At 37.9% G+C, this 18,064-nt stretch overlaps 1 protein-coding gene across 2 annotated transcripts in view; it reads left to right on the forward strand.

The window, feature by feature from the left end:
• The window catches only part of LOC127633697 (probable E3 ubiquitin-protein ligase HECTD2), a 29,992-nt gene extending 12,153 nt beyond the window's left edge, over positions 1-17,839 (forward strand). For both annotated transcript variants that reach the window (XM_052112953.1, XM_052112954.1), the window contains exons 14-21: positions 249-337; positions 6,968-7,126; positions 9,878-9,952; positions 10,140-10,227; positions 10,359-10,465; positions 15,100-15,215; positions 15,299-15,442; positions 15,570-17,839. In XM_052112953.1, coding sequence (XP_051968913.1) covers positions 249-337; positions 6,968-7,126; positions 9,878-9,952; positions 10,140-10,227; positions 10,359-10,465; positions 15,100-15,215; positions 15,299-15,442; positions 15,570-15,690 — 899 coding nt within the window. In that variant the 3' untranslated portion in view covers positions 15,691-17,839. The remainder of the gene's footprint in view (positions 1-248; positions 338-6,967; positions 7,127-9,877; positions 9,953-10,139; positions 10,228-10,358; positions 10,466-15,099; positions 15,216-15,298; positions 15,443-15,569) is intronic.
• Positions 17,840-18,064: the final 225 nt, after the last annotated feature.

Consider the following 18,064-nt stretch of genomic DNA (forward strand, 5'->3'; position numbering starts at 1 on the left):
GGGGGGCCTCATCATTTTTCATCACCTGTCAGGCCTGCGGTCGGTTTTATGGTTCCTTTTGGGTGACCGTCGCAGGCCCCCTCTCACCCCAGGCCCTAGGGTGGCTGCCTACCCTGTCCTCCCTGTGGTTGTTTCTCTGATTTACAGTATATAGGTTATTTATTGAGATTCAACCATTGATCTTGCACTGATTTAACTGTCTGTATGTGTTGTTTCATTAAATGTTAGTGTCTATGTTTCATTTGCAGGCATGTTCACATATGTAAAAGAGTCCCAGTATCATTGGTTCAGCAGCTGGAAATGTGACAACTACTCTGAGTTCCGATTGGTTGGAGCTGTATCCTTTCATTTGCCTGCATGTTTTATAGTATAGGTGGTCACGTGTGGGTGTTACAAACTTAAAATAACTCATAAATATATAGACAGCTCCCGTCTGGTTCATTCTCGTCCTGCCGTTTCTAAACAGTGGTGAGAAATGGATTTTCTGCTACCAATCTGTGCTATTTGTATCACTATGATCCGAAATGGAGCATGGGCTATTTTTCATGCTATGTCATTTGCAAATGTCAAGTACACAGGCTTATAATGCAAAATGGAAAAATTTAATGGAAAAAAGACTTCCAGAACCAAAGCAACTGAAATAGTGAGCGAGCACTGTTGCACTCTAAAAGACGGTTTTGCAATGGCTTTATATACTGTGGATTAAAAGTAAAAAATTGTATTTTATTTTAGTAAATTTTTCCTGGAAATTTTGTCCTGGAAATGTATTTTAATTTAGTTTCAGTTTTTGCAATGATTTTATTTGTTATTTTATTTCAGTTAATGAAAATAAAATTTTCGTTAACAATAAAACCACTCCATGTCAACCTTGAACTGCTCTATATGGTGCTCTTGGGGATGTGTGGGCAGAGACACAGTGGCAGCCAAAACCTGCCATGTCCTGCCGTTATTCTTCTAATTGTCCCCTCTGGCTCGGGTTTCTCAACGCATTTGGGTGCCAGTCCAGTACTTGGCCACTGTGTACGCCCTCTGCCTTAAACACTGAGAGCCCTTTGCCTGAGCACTCTGCTCTCCCTTCTTTCCAGCTCTGCAGCAGTGTAGCGCTGTGTCACATCAGCAAAAAATTATGAAATAAAGATTCTTTTATTTTGTCTAGTTAGGAACAGCCTGGGTCCGGTTTGTGTTATTTCATTGCTGCAGTCCTCATGGAAACTGTCTGCTCTGTCTCTCTCCTCTCTCTCTTTCCCTCTCTCTCTCCTGTGCAGAGGACTTTTTCCATCGCTCTCACTACACATATGGAGAGCACATGGAGCTGAGTTGTTAGATTCAACTGAAAGCACTTAAGAGCAGGGCTCTTCACATTTTCCTCTAAATGTATTGTGCACCTGTTGGGTGCTCTTCCGTGCATCTTGGAGTGCTACTATAGACTATGGGCTGTGTAATAAGCTTTGTAGGGGATATTGTAGCCATTTTGTCTTGATACTAGCAAATATTGAAGGGCATATTAAATTAGAAGAACATTAAAGACCCCATAAAGTGAGTTGGCTTGATAAGCACAGTTTTCCTTTCTATGTTGTTGTATTTCCTATTAAAATAGAATTTTGGTGCAGGCATATCAAAGGGCACCCTTTTATAAATAGCCAATAACTTTTTGTCACAGAATCATGATTCAGCCATCTGTCACAGAATCAGAATTCAGCCATCTTGGTTCCGAAAGTATTTTTCCCATTCATTTTTTTCCATTTAGATTTCATAAAACCCTGCATAAAAGAGTTCTAAGCCATGAACTAAACTAATCACCCTCGAAATGAGTTTAAACCTTACTTTGATTTGAAGCAAAAAAGTATTTGACAATTAGATAAAAAGATGAGGACATGAATTACAAACCCATGCTTTGCAAATTATATAATTACATTTTAATATAAAACTATTGATTTAAATTGTTGACTATAAGTGTATAAACAATACATTTTCATTTTAGTGTGAAATATTCAGATATATGCAAATATAAAAGTAGTTAAAAAATCGCTGTAGAACTTGTTTGGCACACTTTGTTGACCACAAATCTCTGATTTGTGGATCGTTTCCCTTCACGATCATGGGTAGTTTAGTTCCCTTTCTGTTCAGTTCACTCTACATTGCTCTAAGCACTATGGGGGGGTCCTTCTTAGACAACTATGTTGAAGCACTTATTCAATCATGCCAATCCTGTGATTGCAATGGTGTCTGAGCCCCATCCCTTAGTTGGCATATATAAATGTGCGCTCAGTTACCATTTCTTCAGAATTTACTTCCTTCAAGACTAGGAACTTCATCTTCATATTGGAGCCCTTCTGCTTCGCCGTCAATATATACTTAAAGTGGATGAAATTTCTCAGCAAGATGCGAACAGGATGACTTGTTGCCTGTGCTCAGCTCCTCCACCAAGAGGCTTTCCGCTCCCGTGTGTGTTCCGGTGAAGAGTTCTTCACATAGCTGTCGAAGACGCTCTCGCTGAACGGGTTCTTCTCTTCTGATGCTCATCATTGATCAATGTGGTGCTTCAGCATAACTTCTACCTGCTCCCCACAGTGCTCTGGCTGGAGTTACTGCATCACTTTTATGTATACACAATATTAACTAAAGAGCCGCTTGTGTTATATGTGTATTTTTAAAGATGTCGTTCTGCAAGTGTTTTCTATGCAAACTGCACATCCCACTGTCTGCTGACCAAGAGAGCTGTGTTCACTGCCCGGGCCGCACCCACGCACAAGCAGCTCTCATGGAGACAGACTGCCCTCACTGCGAGGGCATGAATCTCCGGATGTTGCGCTCTAGGTTCGACCTTGTTCTGAGGGAAGATCCAGCTTCTCGTGCCCACCCTCCCACCTCTTCTGTGTTAATTCCCGAGGGACCACATGAGGAGACACGGTGGGGCAGTAAGGTTGAACTGGAAGAAATAGAGGAGGATCTCGTGCCGGCACAAGCCCTGCAAGCCCCCCGAACTTCTGATCTAATGTCCTCATCTGTGCAATATGCATGTGTTGAGCTCCGCCCCTGTATTTGAGCACATAGCTTCATTACGTTTGGCAGCTCTGACGATAGGGATGATGCTGTGTCACTCACAGCTTCTGGTGAGTGGTTCACGTAGAATATTGCCACCTCAACCCCCAGCGTGGGTGAAGAACGTGCACATGCCAAAGACATGGAGCTTCTTCGCATTCTCGTGAGAGTGGTTGAAGAGTTCTGTCTTCAGTGGTCCCCTCCAGAAAAGCCAGAAAAGTCTCACCTACATGAATGATCCTCAACAGATGAAGTCATTTCAGAGAATACTGGGTTTTTCGGCAGTAGCATCCACGGTCATACCATTAGGTCTGTTACACATGAGACCACTCTCGTACTGGCTCACGTAACACGTTCCACATCGTGCTTGGAGCCTCGGGTGCATGTGCATTGCAGTGACTCGCTGCTGTCTGGCTGCTCTAGCGTCAGGGACAGTGCCGGCCTTCTACCAACAGAGTGTTATACTGGGTCAAATTTTCAGAAGATGATGAGGATTTGTGAAATATTTGGTAAAGGGGAAGTCAACCTATTCTCCTCCCCGGAGAATGCCCACTGTCCCCTCTGGTACTCCATGTCTCAGGCCCTAATGGGTGGGGATGTGCTGGCTCACAAATGGCCGGCCATTCTGTCAACCGCAATGTCCGAGAGGACATGGAACCAGTTCTGTTAATTTCACTGAAATAGCCTAAACATTCCTGGTTTCCGGAGATGTTAGAAATAGGTGCCCCTCCATGTGAAATACCGCTGAGTAGATACCTTCTCTCTCAAGCACAAGGCATGATTATGGCATTCCCAGCCAGAGCTGTGGAACCTATATGTGTGGCCCTGGAACGGAGCACATCGGATGAGCCACAATTGGCTCAGTCAGTGATGAAAACCATTTTACTGGCTAGAGCACCATCCACACTCTTTGCACTTTAATGGCACGTATTTCAAAATTTGTGCTCTTTACAAGGTAAAGACCCAGTAAAATGCCCCATGGCTGAGATTTTATAGCGACTATCTCAGCATATCACGCCCTGGATGCTGGCTCTTCAATAGGCAAGCATAATGCTGAAGGCACTCACAAACTCCCCGTTGGAGCCACTGGAATGTGTTGAGCTGTGAGTGCTTTTCTTAAAGACCGCACTCCTATTGGCTTTGGCCTCATTTAAAGGGTTGGGTGATATGCAGGCGCTGTCAACTGACAGCTCATGCCTGGCGTTTGGTCCAGACCTGTCAAAAGCCACAATTAAACCTGGAAAAGGCTAAGGATTTATCAATGCCCTTCAGGGCTCAGATGGTTCATTTGCAAGCCTTCTTTCTCCCACAATTTAATTCAGATGAAGAGCAATCTGCATGTGTTATTCCCATCAAGGGGATTGCATAGATACAGTACATACAGTACAGTGCAAAAGATGTTAGGCTTTTGTGAAAAATGTTGCATAGTGAGGATGTCTTCAAAAATAATTACATAAATAGATTTCATTTATCACTTAATGTCATATAAAGTCCAGTAAACATTATAACAGCTAAATCAATATTCGGTGTAACCACCTATGCCTTTAAAACAGCACCAATTCTCTTAGGCTTTGTGGGGGCCATGACATCTGTTGCTGGGTTATCTGTTGTTCTTCTATTCTAATCTTTTCTATTTGCAAAAGAAATGTTTGGGAGTCTAACATTTATATCTCCTATTGACACACTAAAGCTGAAGATATAAGTAACCATCTTAAGACAAATGGTTTTGTGAAACATTTCATGTGCCTAAGACTTTTGCACAGCATTGTATGTTGAGCTGTCTGTTTAGGCTGTCGGAGCAGCACTATATTTGTTATGGAGGACTCTCAAAAGGAATGTCCGTCTCTAGACAAAGGCCCTCTCACTGGACCATTAATGCGATTGCCCTCGCTTACGAATCACAGGTCACGAATTGCCCTATTGGTGTCAAAGCGCATTTAACCAGAGGAATGGCCTCTTCATTGCCGTGGTTAAACAGTGTGTCCTTAATTTAATTCAGGATCTTTATTTATAGCAGGATGGTCCTCACAAATTAAGTTTGCAAGGTTTTATAACCTGGGCATGGCACCACCTCCTCACAAGTGCTCTCTGTATATAGAGCACTTATTCTTTCAAGCGGGTGAGGCCAAGCCCTATTACGGGTGTGCTAACGACTATAATCAACACAGCCATCTAATTATATGTTGTTGAAATGCTTCTTTTTAAGTCACAAGCACTCCCTTAAGAAATAAAACCTACTTTCCCAACCTTGTTGTGAGAGGGTTAATAATCCATACTGTATATATCTACAGTATATGGTTCATATACTGTAGATCCCAGACTACATTAGTTTCCATTTTGTGTCTGCCATGTGAGACTAGTCATATAAACTTTAATATGTCTTATAAGACCTCGGCCTGTGGCCTGTGACTCCTTATGAATGTATCTACAGGATATAGTGTTTTAACTCTGGGAGTGTATGTCACGTAGTGTGGCGTGATGGGATATTCTTCCCCACAGTGCTTACAGCAATGTCGAGTGAACTGAATCTAAATGTAAGCTCAGTTATCCTGAGATGAAGGGAACGAGACATTGCGAATGCTGGGCACACTACTACTTCAGAGTTTCATAATACGTGTGACTCACTCTTGTCCCTCAGTCAGAAATTTCAGAAGAAATGGTGACTGAGCTCCTGCTTAAATAGGCCAACTGCGCGCCCAAAGGGGAGAGGTGGTGCTCAGACACCATTGCAAATCACAGGATTGGCGTGATTGAATAAGGAATAAGGAATCTATGAATGACTCCTCATGGTGCTTTCAGCAATGTCTCATTCCCTTCATCTCAGGGAACCAAGGTTACATGCGTAACTGGAGACATTCTTCACCAGAAATTCTTCTATTGAACAATATAAAAAAAACACTGACTTGTGGCTTCAACAGAAGAATATAACATTGATTAATAACCCTGGAGCTCATGGTAGGTCTGTCTGTAAATGTTTATAAGTTATCATTAAAAATTTCCCAACAGAGAAATTTAATGGACTTTTTACTTTAGGAACCTGTTGTGCACTTGCTAGCCAGAAATATGAGTTTTATGTTCTCTGTTATAATTGTCTCTCTAAAGCTGCGTTCACACTGCCAGCTACTTTGTCACTGCATGTCGCCAGTGGCTGGCGGTTAGGTCGCTAGTGGTGTATATGGAGAGTCTAAACAGCACTGTTTCTTTACAATTAATATTATTATAAAAATATTAGGATCACGTGAGCTCTACCATCTTCTCTCGTATTGGCTGACGCTCCCGAAAGTCACTCTTCATTTGCATAAAGTAAAACATTTCTCAACATTGTCGCATCGCTGTACACGCCCACATCCGGTCGCCAATGGTCGCGGTCGCTCATGTTGCCGGAAGTCGCCAGCTCTCAGTGAAAATGAATGAGATGTGGTCGTTTTGTCGCTGAGTGTCGCTGGCTGTGTGAACGCAGCTTAAAACGTGAATATGCTGCCTTTGCAGGAAGTATACAGAGATAGGAAGGCATCACAGCATGTTTAATTCCTATGTTTGCATAACATACTGTTTTCTAGTAGATTTTTGAAGGCAGTATACTGTAGATGTATCATTTGCTGCCTGTGATATCACACATTCATTATTGGTAAATGTTTGAAATAATTACAATGGCAAGGACTGGAAGTTGAATTTTAAATAAAAATGTTTTTTTTTATCAATAGATGTGATTATGTGATGCCTTTGAAGGCTATCTGAAATGAGTTTTCCTAAAAGGTGATTTTATACAAACACACTGTGAAGTTTTTGACTGATTGTCAGGGCAACAAGATAGCTGGCTTCATTTTTGGACACGGTCGTTTAGTAAAAGATTGGACGTGTGTGTTAGGTCTGTGTATAGACACAGTGAATCTCCACAGCTGTGTACACTTAACTCTTCTGTCAGCTCATGGGCTTGGCTGTGTACAACAGCATCACACTGGACATCCGTTTCCCTCCCTGCGTCTACAAGAAGCTGCTGACACCGCCCATTATGCCGTGTGAACTCGACTCCCCCGTCGGCATGGCGACCCTCACCCTGGACGACCTCCAGCAGATAATGCCCGTATGTACACAAGCTGTGACACACTACATGACGTAATATTCCTTCACTTTCTTACATCTTTATGCTTAAGCTTTTGTCAGTCACTAAGACCATTGATAGGCATTGCTGTCATTTGGCAACACACTATGCACATACACTGCTTTTTTTATCAGTATTTTTGTCTCATCTTCTAGTAAAAATATCTAAACATCCTTAAAGCAAGATACATTTTCTCGAGAAGCAAAATTGCATAAAATAATTTTAACAGACTTCAGAATATCCTGAGAATAAAAGTCTTGTATTAAGTTTATTTTCTTTGCCTCATTGGCAGATTGTTTTTTCTTTTCTTTTTTTTTTTAATCATGACAAAATAGTGAGGTTTATGCTTAAAGTAAAACAACTTTGTAATGGGTAAGAAAAATGTACTTCATAGAAGACATTTCTGGTAGAAAAAAAGTCTTATTATCTTAGATAATTTTGATTTGCAAGAAAATTGATCTTGATTTAAGGACTAGAAATCAAGATGAAAATACTGAAATGTTTTACTCAAGGTTTTTTGTTGCAGTGTAATGCTGTTTCAGTTATCACAGAAAGTCAAAATTTCCATCTTTAATGTTGCTTCATGCAATCTTGGTGTCAGCCAAGCAGATAAACAATAACTATTAATCAAATTAAATGCATAAAGGTTGTTGACGTATAAAAGGCATTACATGAGAAATTACATGACATTTTTTTATATACAGAAAATAAAAACCTGTTTGCAGTGATGTGTGATGCTAGTACTGTGCAGCATCATTTATCCTCCACAATTTGCTTGCAAAGCAAATACAATCATTTTGGTGTGTTTTACATCATTTTCTGAGCATCAGGCAATGAAGCACATTGAATTGTGACACATTGAATTGTAGTTTAGTCAGCCATATAATAAGAATAAGAATGAGTCACTGGGGTTAAAAATAGCGCATGGATTATTGTTTGCTCTTCCAGGGTGTCACACAGCAATCATTGTCTCACACTCTCCTGTTGTCTTGTCATCTGGTTGAGATTGATGCTTGTGAATTGTTCTGTGGACAGCAGCAATAGTGTTTTACTGGCCTTGAGCTTTGCTGATAAAACTGTCCTGTGAATCTCAAAATGGCTTTTGAAGTAGTGTGATTTTGTTTCATTTGATTTCCTTATCCCTTCAAATGCTTGTTTTTTATGCCTGCTTTCAGTAAAAATCTGGTTCAAAATGCCCCATTAGTGTTTCACATTACTTTTACTATGTGGGTAATGGTTGAATAGACAAAATGATATGGATATTCTAGCATTAGATAATGTCATTATATTTCAATTATATTTCTTCGTTTTTAAATGGTTCTGTATATTTCAGCTCACAATGAGGACAGTAACACTGCAGGACGATGTGAATTGATCGTTGTTTTTATAGACAAAATCTTTTCTTTTCCTCTCTGGTCAAATGATGAAAATAAAAGATATAAAAAGGAATTTATTTTTAATTTTTTTTTGTAGAAAGAAAATTACACATCACTACAACTGCCCATTTATTATAACGGTTATATTTCAAAATGCAATTTTATTAAGCTTAGTAAGATCAGAGAAAGAGACACGTTTTTAAATGCATATAACTTAAAAACCTATGACATAATCATGATAGATTGATTTAAATGCATGAATAAGACCCAGGTATGTTTTATTTTGCGGATATTTAAGAAAATTATAATTGTTCCTACAGTTGCTTGTTCCAAAATCTGTCGGCACTTTTCCACTTTTGTCCAGCAGAGGCCGCCCAATATTAGCTATTTCTTCTCTCTTTCACTCTCTGTAACGCACTCTCAAAAGAGACCGGCGATATGTTGGAATATAATGTTCATTAGCTTGAGTGTATTTCTGAAATACATCTTCATCTAGTTGAGATCAGCTTTCCTGTTTATTTCCTTTCTTTCTCCTGTTACTGCAGAGTCAGATTTAAATGAGCCAGATGTTTTGTTTTAATTGTGTCTGGCTTTCTCCAGACTTACATAACTGCCTCTAGGCATTCTTGTTTCAAACCTTTTCCAAAGGTAATGTGAACATGGAAGCTCTAACTCTATTCAATCTAGAACTAAGAATATATATATATATATATATATATATATATATATATATATATATATATATATATATATATATATATATATATATATATATATATATATATATATATATATCCTATGTATAGCAACATTTCAAAATAACCATTTCAGAAACACAAATATTTGCACAGAAATGAAATGCTGTCTGTAAAGTGCAGCCCTATATTATAAAACAGTGGTAAGTCAGAAGAGCAAATTGATGCTCTCACATCACCAATGTGTATTTACATATCTTGGGACACTTGTAACCTACTTGCGGGACTGTGGTTGAAAAGAGACCACAAGTAAAAATGCTTCTATTTTGAATGTTTTTATTTTAGTATATTTGTTTCATTACTAATTATGTTGCACAGCAAATTAAAGGTTAAATATTATTTTTACTTAATTTTTAGATCAAAGTTCTGTTTTATATTATTCAAATCTTAAAATGTTCTGTTTATTTCCAGGTTTGACTGGGATTTTAAAGATTTTGCACCCCACTGTAAACTTTTTTTTATTAATGTAGTTTTATTATGACACATTTAAAAGAGTACCTGATACTGCTGTGTTTCCTTAATTACAAATGTAAAGCATGCAGCATATACAAAGCTTTAAATTGTTGTCAGATGTCCTAGCAACACTTCTGTGTACTTTTCAGGATCTTGCTCATGGACTTGGGGAGCTCCTCAGTTATGAAGGAAATGTTGAAGAGGACTTCTATACCACCTTTCAGGTGTGGGGCTCTCTCAGAATACTTTCTACACTAAACTTGAACTGTTCAACATTTGCCCTCTCAGATTTCTCATTCATTCTGTATTATCTCTATATAATCATATATAGGAAGGTTTGTCTGATTAAACTAGAAGATAAATCTTGCAGAGGGTCGAAATTGAGGTAATTTCTGGAAGTTTTGTTTCTAGGTTTTTCAGGAAGAACTTGGAGTGGTCAAGTCATATAACCTGAAACCAGCAGGGGACAAGATACCAGTAACCAACCTAAACAGAAAAGGTGAGCGAGAGTCACAAGTGAACCACAGTTAAAATAAAGTTATGTGCATGACAAGACGTTCCCTTTCAACATGAATTGCCTCATTGTCTTATTCCCATTGCTGAATGATCAATCTGTTTGTTCCTGTACAGAATACGTCCAGCTCTACATTGATTTCCTGCTTAATAAGGCCATCTACAGGCAGTTTGCAGCTTTCTATCAAGGTTTTCACAGTGTATGTTCATCCAATGCCCTGATGGTGAGTTTGCCATATAGTTTTTTTATCCACTTTTGACAAAATCCTCATTGCACTGGTTGGTTGCTAGGGAGTTGCCAGGTGGCTACAAGGCTGTTTGGGGTTGTTATGGCATTGGTTGGTGTTTGCTAGGGAGTTGCTACTGGGTGGTTGCAATGCTGTTGGTAAGCGGTTGCTGGGGTGTACTGGATGTTGCTTGGGTGTTACTCTTTTCAACAGAAGTCTATGGGATTTCTTCACCTGTTCTTTCATCTGCAATGAGAAAATCTAAAAGGGATAGTTCATCCAAAATGACAATTCTGTAATATTTTCCTCACCCTCATGTTGTCTAATCCCATATGACTTTCTCTCTTCTGTGGAACACAAAGGGATATATTTTAAATATTGTCAAAATCACTGATTGAAATACAATGGTTGTTAATAGCGACTCACTTTAAAGCCTAAAAGAGCACCCACATGTGTAAAAAAGAAGTCCATACAATTTTTGCACTATATTACAAATCTTCTAAAGGCATCCATACATCTTTGTGTGATGAACAGACCAAAATTTAAAGGTGCACTCAGTATATATATATATATATATATATATATATATATATATATATATATATATATATATATATACACACACATACACACAAATCATCTTGGACTTAAAGTGACATCTAGTGGTGTGGATGCAGCATCATTCAAACACAATAGTTTTTAGATGCCATTGTAGATATTCACTAAATAATTACAGTCAGCCATGATTAATTTATTCCTTGACTAAAAGTGTCCAATAACAGGGTGGTTACTGTGATTAAGCGAGTAGTATTCGGCTGGTCATGTGATCCTAACATGGCTGCCCCCATGAGGGGACCTTCTCTTTTTTTGTATTATTATTATTGTTTAAACTACAAAGTGAAGCTTTAAGTCACTATTCACTATTGGGTCAAATCATTGTGGCAACTACATTAACATCATCCCTCATTGGTTCTTGTGCACCTTTTGACTAAACATGATGATGTCATGATGCAAGAACCAGTGAGGATTGATGATATTGAAGTAGCATGTTTGATTTGGGCTCTGTATACAGGAGATGTTCAAAGATTTTATTTGATTTTGACTTAAATTTCACTCTCTCACACACACAAGTGATGGTATGCCTTTAGAAGATTTCTATCGACTACTTCTACTATAGTTTTATTGTCCTTTATTGACACATACTGTACATTTTAATTATGTGGCAAAAATATTTTTTATACAAAAGAAAGAATGTCAAACAGGTTTGGAAAAACATAAGAGTAAGTAAATAATAATTTTTTTTTTTTTGGTGAACCATCCCTTGAAGTCAGGATGCTTGGAAAAGTGAAAGCACTTTTCTGCCTCAATAAGTTGCACGATTTAAGGTCACATTCACAGCCATAATTCAAATGGTGTGGGACAGGTCACACACCAAATGTTTTGTCTGGGAACTGTTAAGCATGACAGATTGTAATAGTGATGTTTGCCTAAGCAAAGGATGAGGAACTTTAATGGAAGTTCTTTGGAAGCAACAAGGAAGTGAATTGAAGTTAGAAACAACTCAACATTTAACTACAGCTGGTTATTTCTAACAGCTAGTTCTGTTTCAGCCTTAGAATGTTCCACAAGTGTTTTACGGGCAAGGGACAGGGCAGGGTCTGTGGACCGGTTTCTATGTGTGTGTTTGTAAAGGCTGCATCTGTGTATGAGCCGTTCCTTCCCCCTCTGTTGGCAGGCTGCCTTGGAACTGGGCCTGCTTTGTTTGTTCTATGTACATACCGTAACCAGGCTCTTCAGCTACCGAGTGGGAGAGAACCTCAGACTTCAGGGTCCTATAGAATGAATACATGGAGACCTTCAGAAAATTGCAAGTCTCTTGCACTTCTTAGCATGTCAATAGGATTCTCAACAAAGACTTTGCACAACTCATGCTGTGCATGTCACTTTACATGTTCTCATTAATTTGTTTAAACACAGCAAAAGCTAACAAGAACTGCATAGTTTATTAGACTTTATGAATCTTATCTTTTATAGGTGCACTCAGTAACTCATGTCATATTGGACCGTGACACCTAGTGGTGTGGATGCAGCATCATTCAAAATCAACAGTTTTCAGTTACAGATGCCATTGTAGAAATTCTCTATTCACATTGAGCCATGATTAATTTAATCCAAGGGTGAAAGTGTCCAATAACAAGACAGTTACTGAGGGGATTAGTTCACCCAAAAGTGAAAATTGTGTCATTATTTACTCAGTCTCAGGTTGTTCCATGCTATTTTTGAAACAAGAAAAAAGTTGTGAAGAATCTTCACATCTGTTAAGCTCCAAATATAATAGAAAAACAACAAAATAACCTCTGAATGTATTCAGAAGACTTGGAATATAGCACATGAGTCATATCGATGATTTTTATGGTACTTTACCAGTTTTTACCTTTTTGGAAATTGACAGCCCATAGAGCTTCCATTATATGGAAATGACCTGCAGAATTTTTTCTTTCATGTTCCACGGAAAACATTAACCTCGTGTTACTTGGAACTACATATAAATATTGACATAATTTTCATTTTTGGGTAAACTATTCCTGTGAACTATGGGGGAACTATGACAAACTTCACAGTTTCATTGCTAAATGGTAAGTTTGTCTGTCCATTGTGATTTAATAGTTTGGTATCAGCATAAGACTGTTTATGACAGAAGTTGAAGGATTTGGTTGTTGCTTCTTAGATATCTTGGCATTAATTGAAATCCCTGCATTTTGTTTAGTTTTTTAATAGTTCTTGATTAAAATGATGTGTCCTTAACACAAGCTAATGGTGTGCAGTTCACACTGTGTACTGGAATAGTCCCCATAAGAAATAACATTTACCAATCTTTCTTTTTTCTTTTAGCAAAACTTTCTTTTGTAAGAATAACAGTGATTTTCAAAAACCTGACATGGTTGAGAGAGTGGACAGTGTAAATGTGATCATTGTTTAATGTTACTTGCCACACACCATGGGAAATTGCACGTCTGTTTTCTGGCCAATGATGGAGTCTTGATTTAAACTTCCAAATATGGTGCTATCTAAGACTGCTCTCTTAAACAAAAGATGGGGATAAAATTATATAAAAAAAAAAGAATGTCTGATTTCATCTGACCATTCTAAGGAATATTCATGCTCTGAGTCATTAGTTTTACTCTGGGTTCATTGAACTTCAGAATCACCAGTTGCTCCACTATATACTGTAGATTGTTGAATCAATTGTGCATGTGTATGGTTGGTTTGTGAACAGTGTCATAGTGGTGAAATGGTGTCACGATGGTGAGAAGATATAAATATGATTTCAGAACTCTTTTGGCTGGATTCCAGTGGTCGGAATCAACTTTAGACCCTCCTCCCTGTTTTTTCTGGTTATGCAACAATTGACTGTGTCCCTGGCTGCTTATGTAAGAAGCTTGGTAACGGTAATATCTCACTCGCTAGTTCTGGTGTGAGACAGGGAGGGGTGGAGTGAGGGTTTAGGGCAAGGGAAGGCTGTAGTAGGTCAGGTTGGATCATTGCTACCTATTCTGTGGCTTATAGTCCTCTCTCTTTCACAACATTCTGCAAAGCGTAGATATAGGTATACGTGCGACACTCAGGTGTAGCAATATTTATATTTTGATAAGGTGGTAGCATGAGCTTAACAGCACAGATGGCAGGTGCAGCACAAACAAACGCTGGAGTCAGTTTTAAATAAGGAATCAGAAATCTGTGCTATTATAAAACACGATGAGCACAAATGCAAAATATACAGCATTTCCTGCAAAACACTCTTAATGCATTACAGGGATAGTTCACCCAAAAATTAAAATTCTGTCATTAGTTACTCGTCCTCATTTCATACTATTTTTCTAGTTGCTCTTTTCCATGCAATAACAGTGAATGGGTACTGGAGCTTTCAAGTCTCAAAAAGGATGCAAAAGCACAAAAAAAGTACTTTGAAAGTAGTCTGCATAATTTGTGTGGTATATGCCAAGTCCTCTCTAGTCATACGATATTTTTGTTTGACAAACAGACCAAAAAAGTAATTATTTACTGAAAATCATGGCATCAATCCTAAACCCTTGGAATGTTAATGAAAAAAGTAGCAGTGCCGTATTCATGAACACATTATTTTTAGTCCAATTTTTTCGCAGAATCAGTTGATCCGGTTCACAAAATCAGTCTACTACCTGATCGGATCGGTTCAACTTAATGAACTGATTACAGTGGTTCACCAGTTAAAAGCTTACTGGAGTGGAAGATGATCAATGAATAACAACTTAAATTTCAGTACAATTCAGCACTGTTGTTCAGTATTGCACACTGATCAGATGGACCAATTTTATGATACTTTTATAGAGCATTTGTGTTCTTTATGAAGCCAAAAGACTGACCAGTACATTATTTAAAATGTATTATTTTGTGTTCAATAAAATAAAAAAGTCATACTGGTTTGAAATGATATGAGAGTGAGAAAATAATGACAAGATAGGGTGAACTATCCCTTTAAGTCATTACATTTCAGTATGAAGATCTGACTGCTGCTTCTGTGTATTTTTTATTTATTTTTATAACCATGGCAGCTCTGCAAGGACTCATTAATCTGTGTCATTTTACTGTAGCTCTTGAGGCCAGAGGAGGTTGAGATCCTAGTTTGTGGAAGTGCTAATCTGGACATGAGCTCTCTGCAGCGAGTGGTACAGTACGAGGGCTACAGCAAGACTGACGCCACCATCCGGTACATGCTCTGTTTCATAGTTCTACTCTCATACTGTATGTAGTCTATCACTGGGAGGGTGACTGTTTGGTCTGGCATTGCAGGGCCTTCTGGGATGTCGTACTGGCCTTTCCTTTGGAACTACAAAAGAAACTTCTCCACTTTACAACAGGAAGTGACCGTGTTCCTGTGGGAGGAATGGCCGACCTCAACTTCAAGATCTCCAAGATTGATGTATCCACTGACTGGTAATCATCAACTTGGATGATTCCAACAAAATGAGTGTGCATGCATCAGTATTTTCAGTGGCCTCTGTGAACATGTTCATTTTCTGTTGTATTCAGTTTAATTACATTTTCTGTGTTTTTTCTGCAGGCTGCCAGTGTCACATACATGCTTCAACCAGATCTGTCTACCTCCATATAAGAGCAAAAAAGAACTAAGGCAAAAGTTAACAATTGCCATTTCAAATTCAGAAGGCTTTGGATTAGAGTAGATTACAGTTGCCTCAGTAGCAGACTGATCTCATGAAAATTACGTGACTATGGCAACATTTTTGCAAAATGATATTAAGTGGTTCCTTACACATATTACAGCAGTTATGAGGTGAAATGTCCACTGAGTGATGCTTAAAGCAAAGAGGTTTTTAACTCCTTGCCCTAAACCTTAATTCTTAACCTAATCAATTGTGTCACAAAAAGCAAATGTGACATAAAAGATGCAACTGCTAAAGCGACCATATCATTTTGTGGTGCTTTAATAACACTTTCGGTGTCTGTGTTTTGATGTCATAAGATGATATTGTGTGAGGAAAAGGGCAAAAAGTTAATGTTTATCAATAGATAATCTTCTGTTGTACTTGTTTTAGCACTTCTAGTGTTTCACCAAAGAACTGCCATGATATGTACAATGAGCCTAGTAAATTTCATTTTGCAAAACTATAGTAATTTTATTCAATGAGACCAGGTTGCTCTGTAGACATTAGGGTTGCGCTTCATTAAAAATGCCATTTGCATTGAGGTTGCTAACAGGATGGAGAATTGTAAGTTGAATTTGAACTTAAAGTAGAATTAAAATGGAATACATTTTTTTTTTAAATCATGTAACTGCCAGAAGTGACATTTTTAATAACAGATTTTGTTCTATGCATCACTTACCCTTAAACATCAATGTTTTACATGGCAGCTATATACATTTATATTTGATTCATATATTTCATAATATTTCATAAATTAACTTGAATTTTCCTGGAAGAACACTTCCCAGAATGCCATTTTTACCCATATAGATTTTTTTCCAATTCAACATCCTGTGACCAGTTCAATTCAAATTCTCATTATATAATGGGAGCCAATTCCTAAATTCTGAGATATGCTCAACATTGGTAGAGATTATAATCTACGGTCATGACTGTTTTCATTGTGTGTTTGATTAATTAAGTTTTAATACTTGTTAACAATATCAGGTAAGCATGAGGATTACGCACAGCATTAAAATGTAAGGTCTAGATGTAAAGTTTCAGCAGTAGCCAATCAAAATGATTGTGTTGTATTGTGGATTGTGTGTACAGTGTAGTATTTTTTGTGAACCAGGGTTCTATGAGGAATCCAGTTAAGCTATTTGTCTTTAGTCATTATGTACAGTAATTTGGACTCATCAAAAATGACTGATGTCTTAGTGAAGGACCAAACATTTCATGTTGTATTAGAATATTTGGACTAAATGACTAATATAGATTAAGTTTATTTTAACTGCATATTGCTGATATGTGAAATTAAAAAGGTTTAGGATTTTCTCTTTAACATGGGTCTGGTTTTATGTCCCATGCTCCCCTATTTAAATGTTGGTAAGTGGGTCAGTAAGAGGCTTGAGCTCTGCTAAAATAGCTGGGCAAACGGTCTGTCAAACCATCCCTGCATTCTTAAAGAGACAGCGCTCTGTCTCCCGGGTTACGAGAGCCCACAGTTAATCAAAGCTTCTGTGTGAAATGATTCTGGTGAGCTGTTATAACTTAAATGTTAATAAACCAGAGCTTTGGTTTGTGTCTGAGCTCAAACAGCACAGTTTTGTTGCGTATAGTTTAGAAATCATTGACAACTCTTTCTTAACCTCTCTTGGGCATGAACAGAATATTTCTAAAGTGATTGTTGTGAATTATTTGCACGTGTCAGTGAATGTTTTCATGTTGTTGACTAGCCATAATGAGGATGGACAATTTGTGCTTGTTTCTTTTTATCTTGAGTGATTCTGGTTATTCTTCAAATAGACTGGTGGACAGCAGTATTGACCACAAACAGTTTAAGATGATTTTATTTTACGACCCATGCCCTGCCTTGTGATATCGGTAGGAATTAAACTTTGAGGGAAATTGGTCATTCTCCCCTTCTATCTTGGTGTCATATTTTCACATATTTCTGCCTTATTATTGGTCACTGCCTGTGGGGTTTGGACAATGTTATCTGATATTCATTGGATTTACACAGTGGCTTTATCTGCATTTATCTCTTGTATTATCTGTCAACCTGAATCACTTCAGTGTTAATGCCTTGGTTTTATGTTTTCTAATGACTGAATACAAATGTATTTACATGTATTTATTTTAACTTTGCTCATTTTTAATGAATAAAGTTATACAGTAAAGTGTTTTAATGCATCAGAGCATTTATTATGTAATACTGGAAGATGCCATTTCCTACATTACTTGAACAGTTTTTTTGGTTGCTTGGGGTTATTGCTACTTCCTGAGTGAAATCTGAGTTTAAAGCAACTTTAAAAGTCATTAGAAGAATCTGAAGGTCAAAGAACGAGCTGCAGAGAGCACAGCTTGAGTGTGCTGGCATTTTATCTCAGTCTTTACATTAAAAAACCTA

Source organism: Xyrauchen texanus, chromosome 40, assembly GCF_025860055.1.
Source record: "Xyrauchen texanus isolate HMW12.3.18 chromosome 40, RBS_HiC_50CHRs, whole genome shotgun sequence".
In the NCBI taxonomy this organism is placed as follows: Eukaryota; Metazoa; Chordata; class Actinopteri; order Cypriniformes; family Catostomidae; genus Xyrauchen; species Xyrauchen texanus.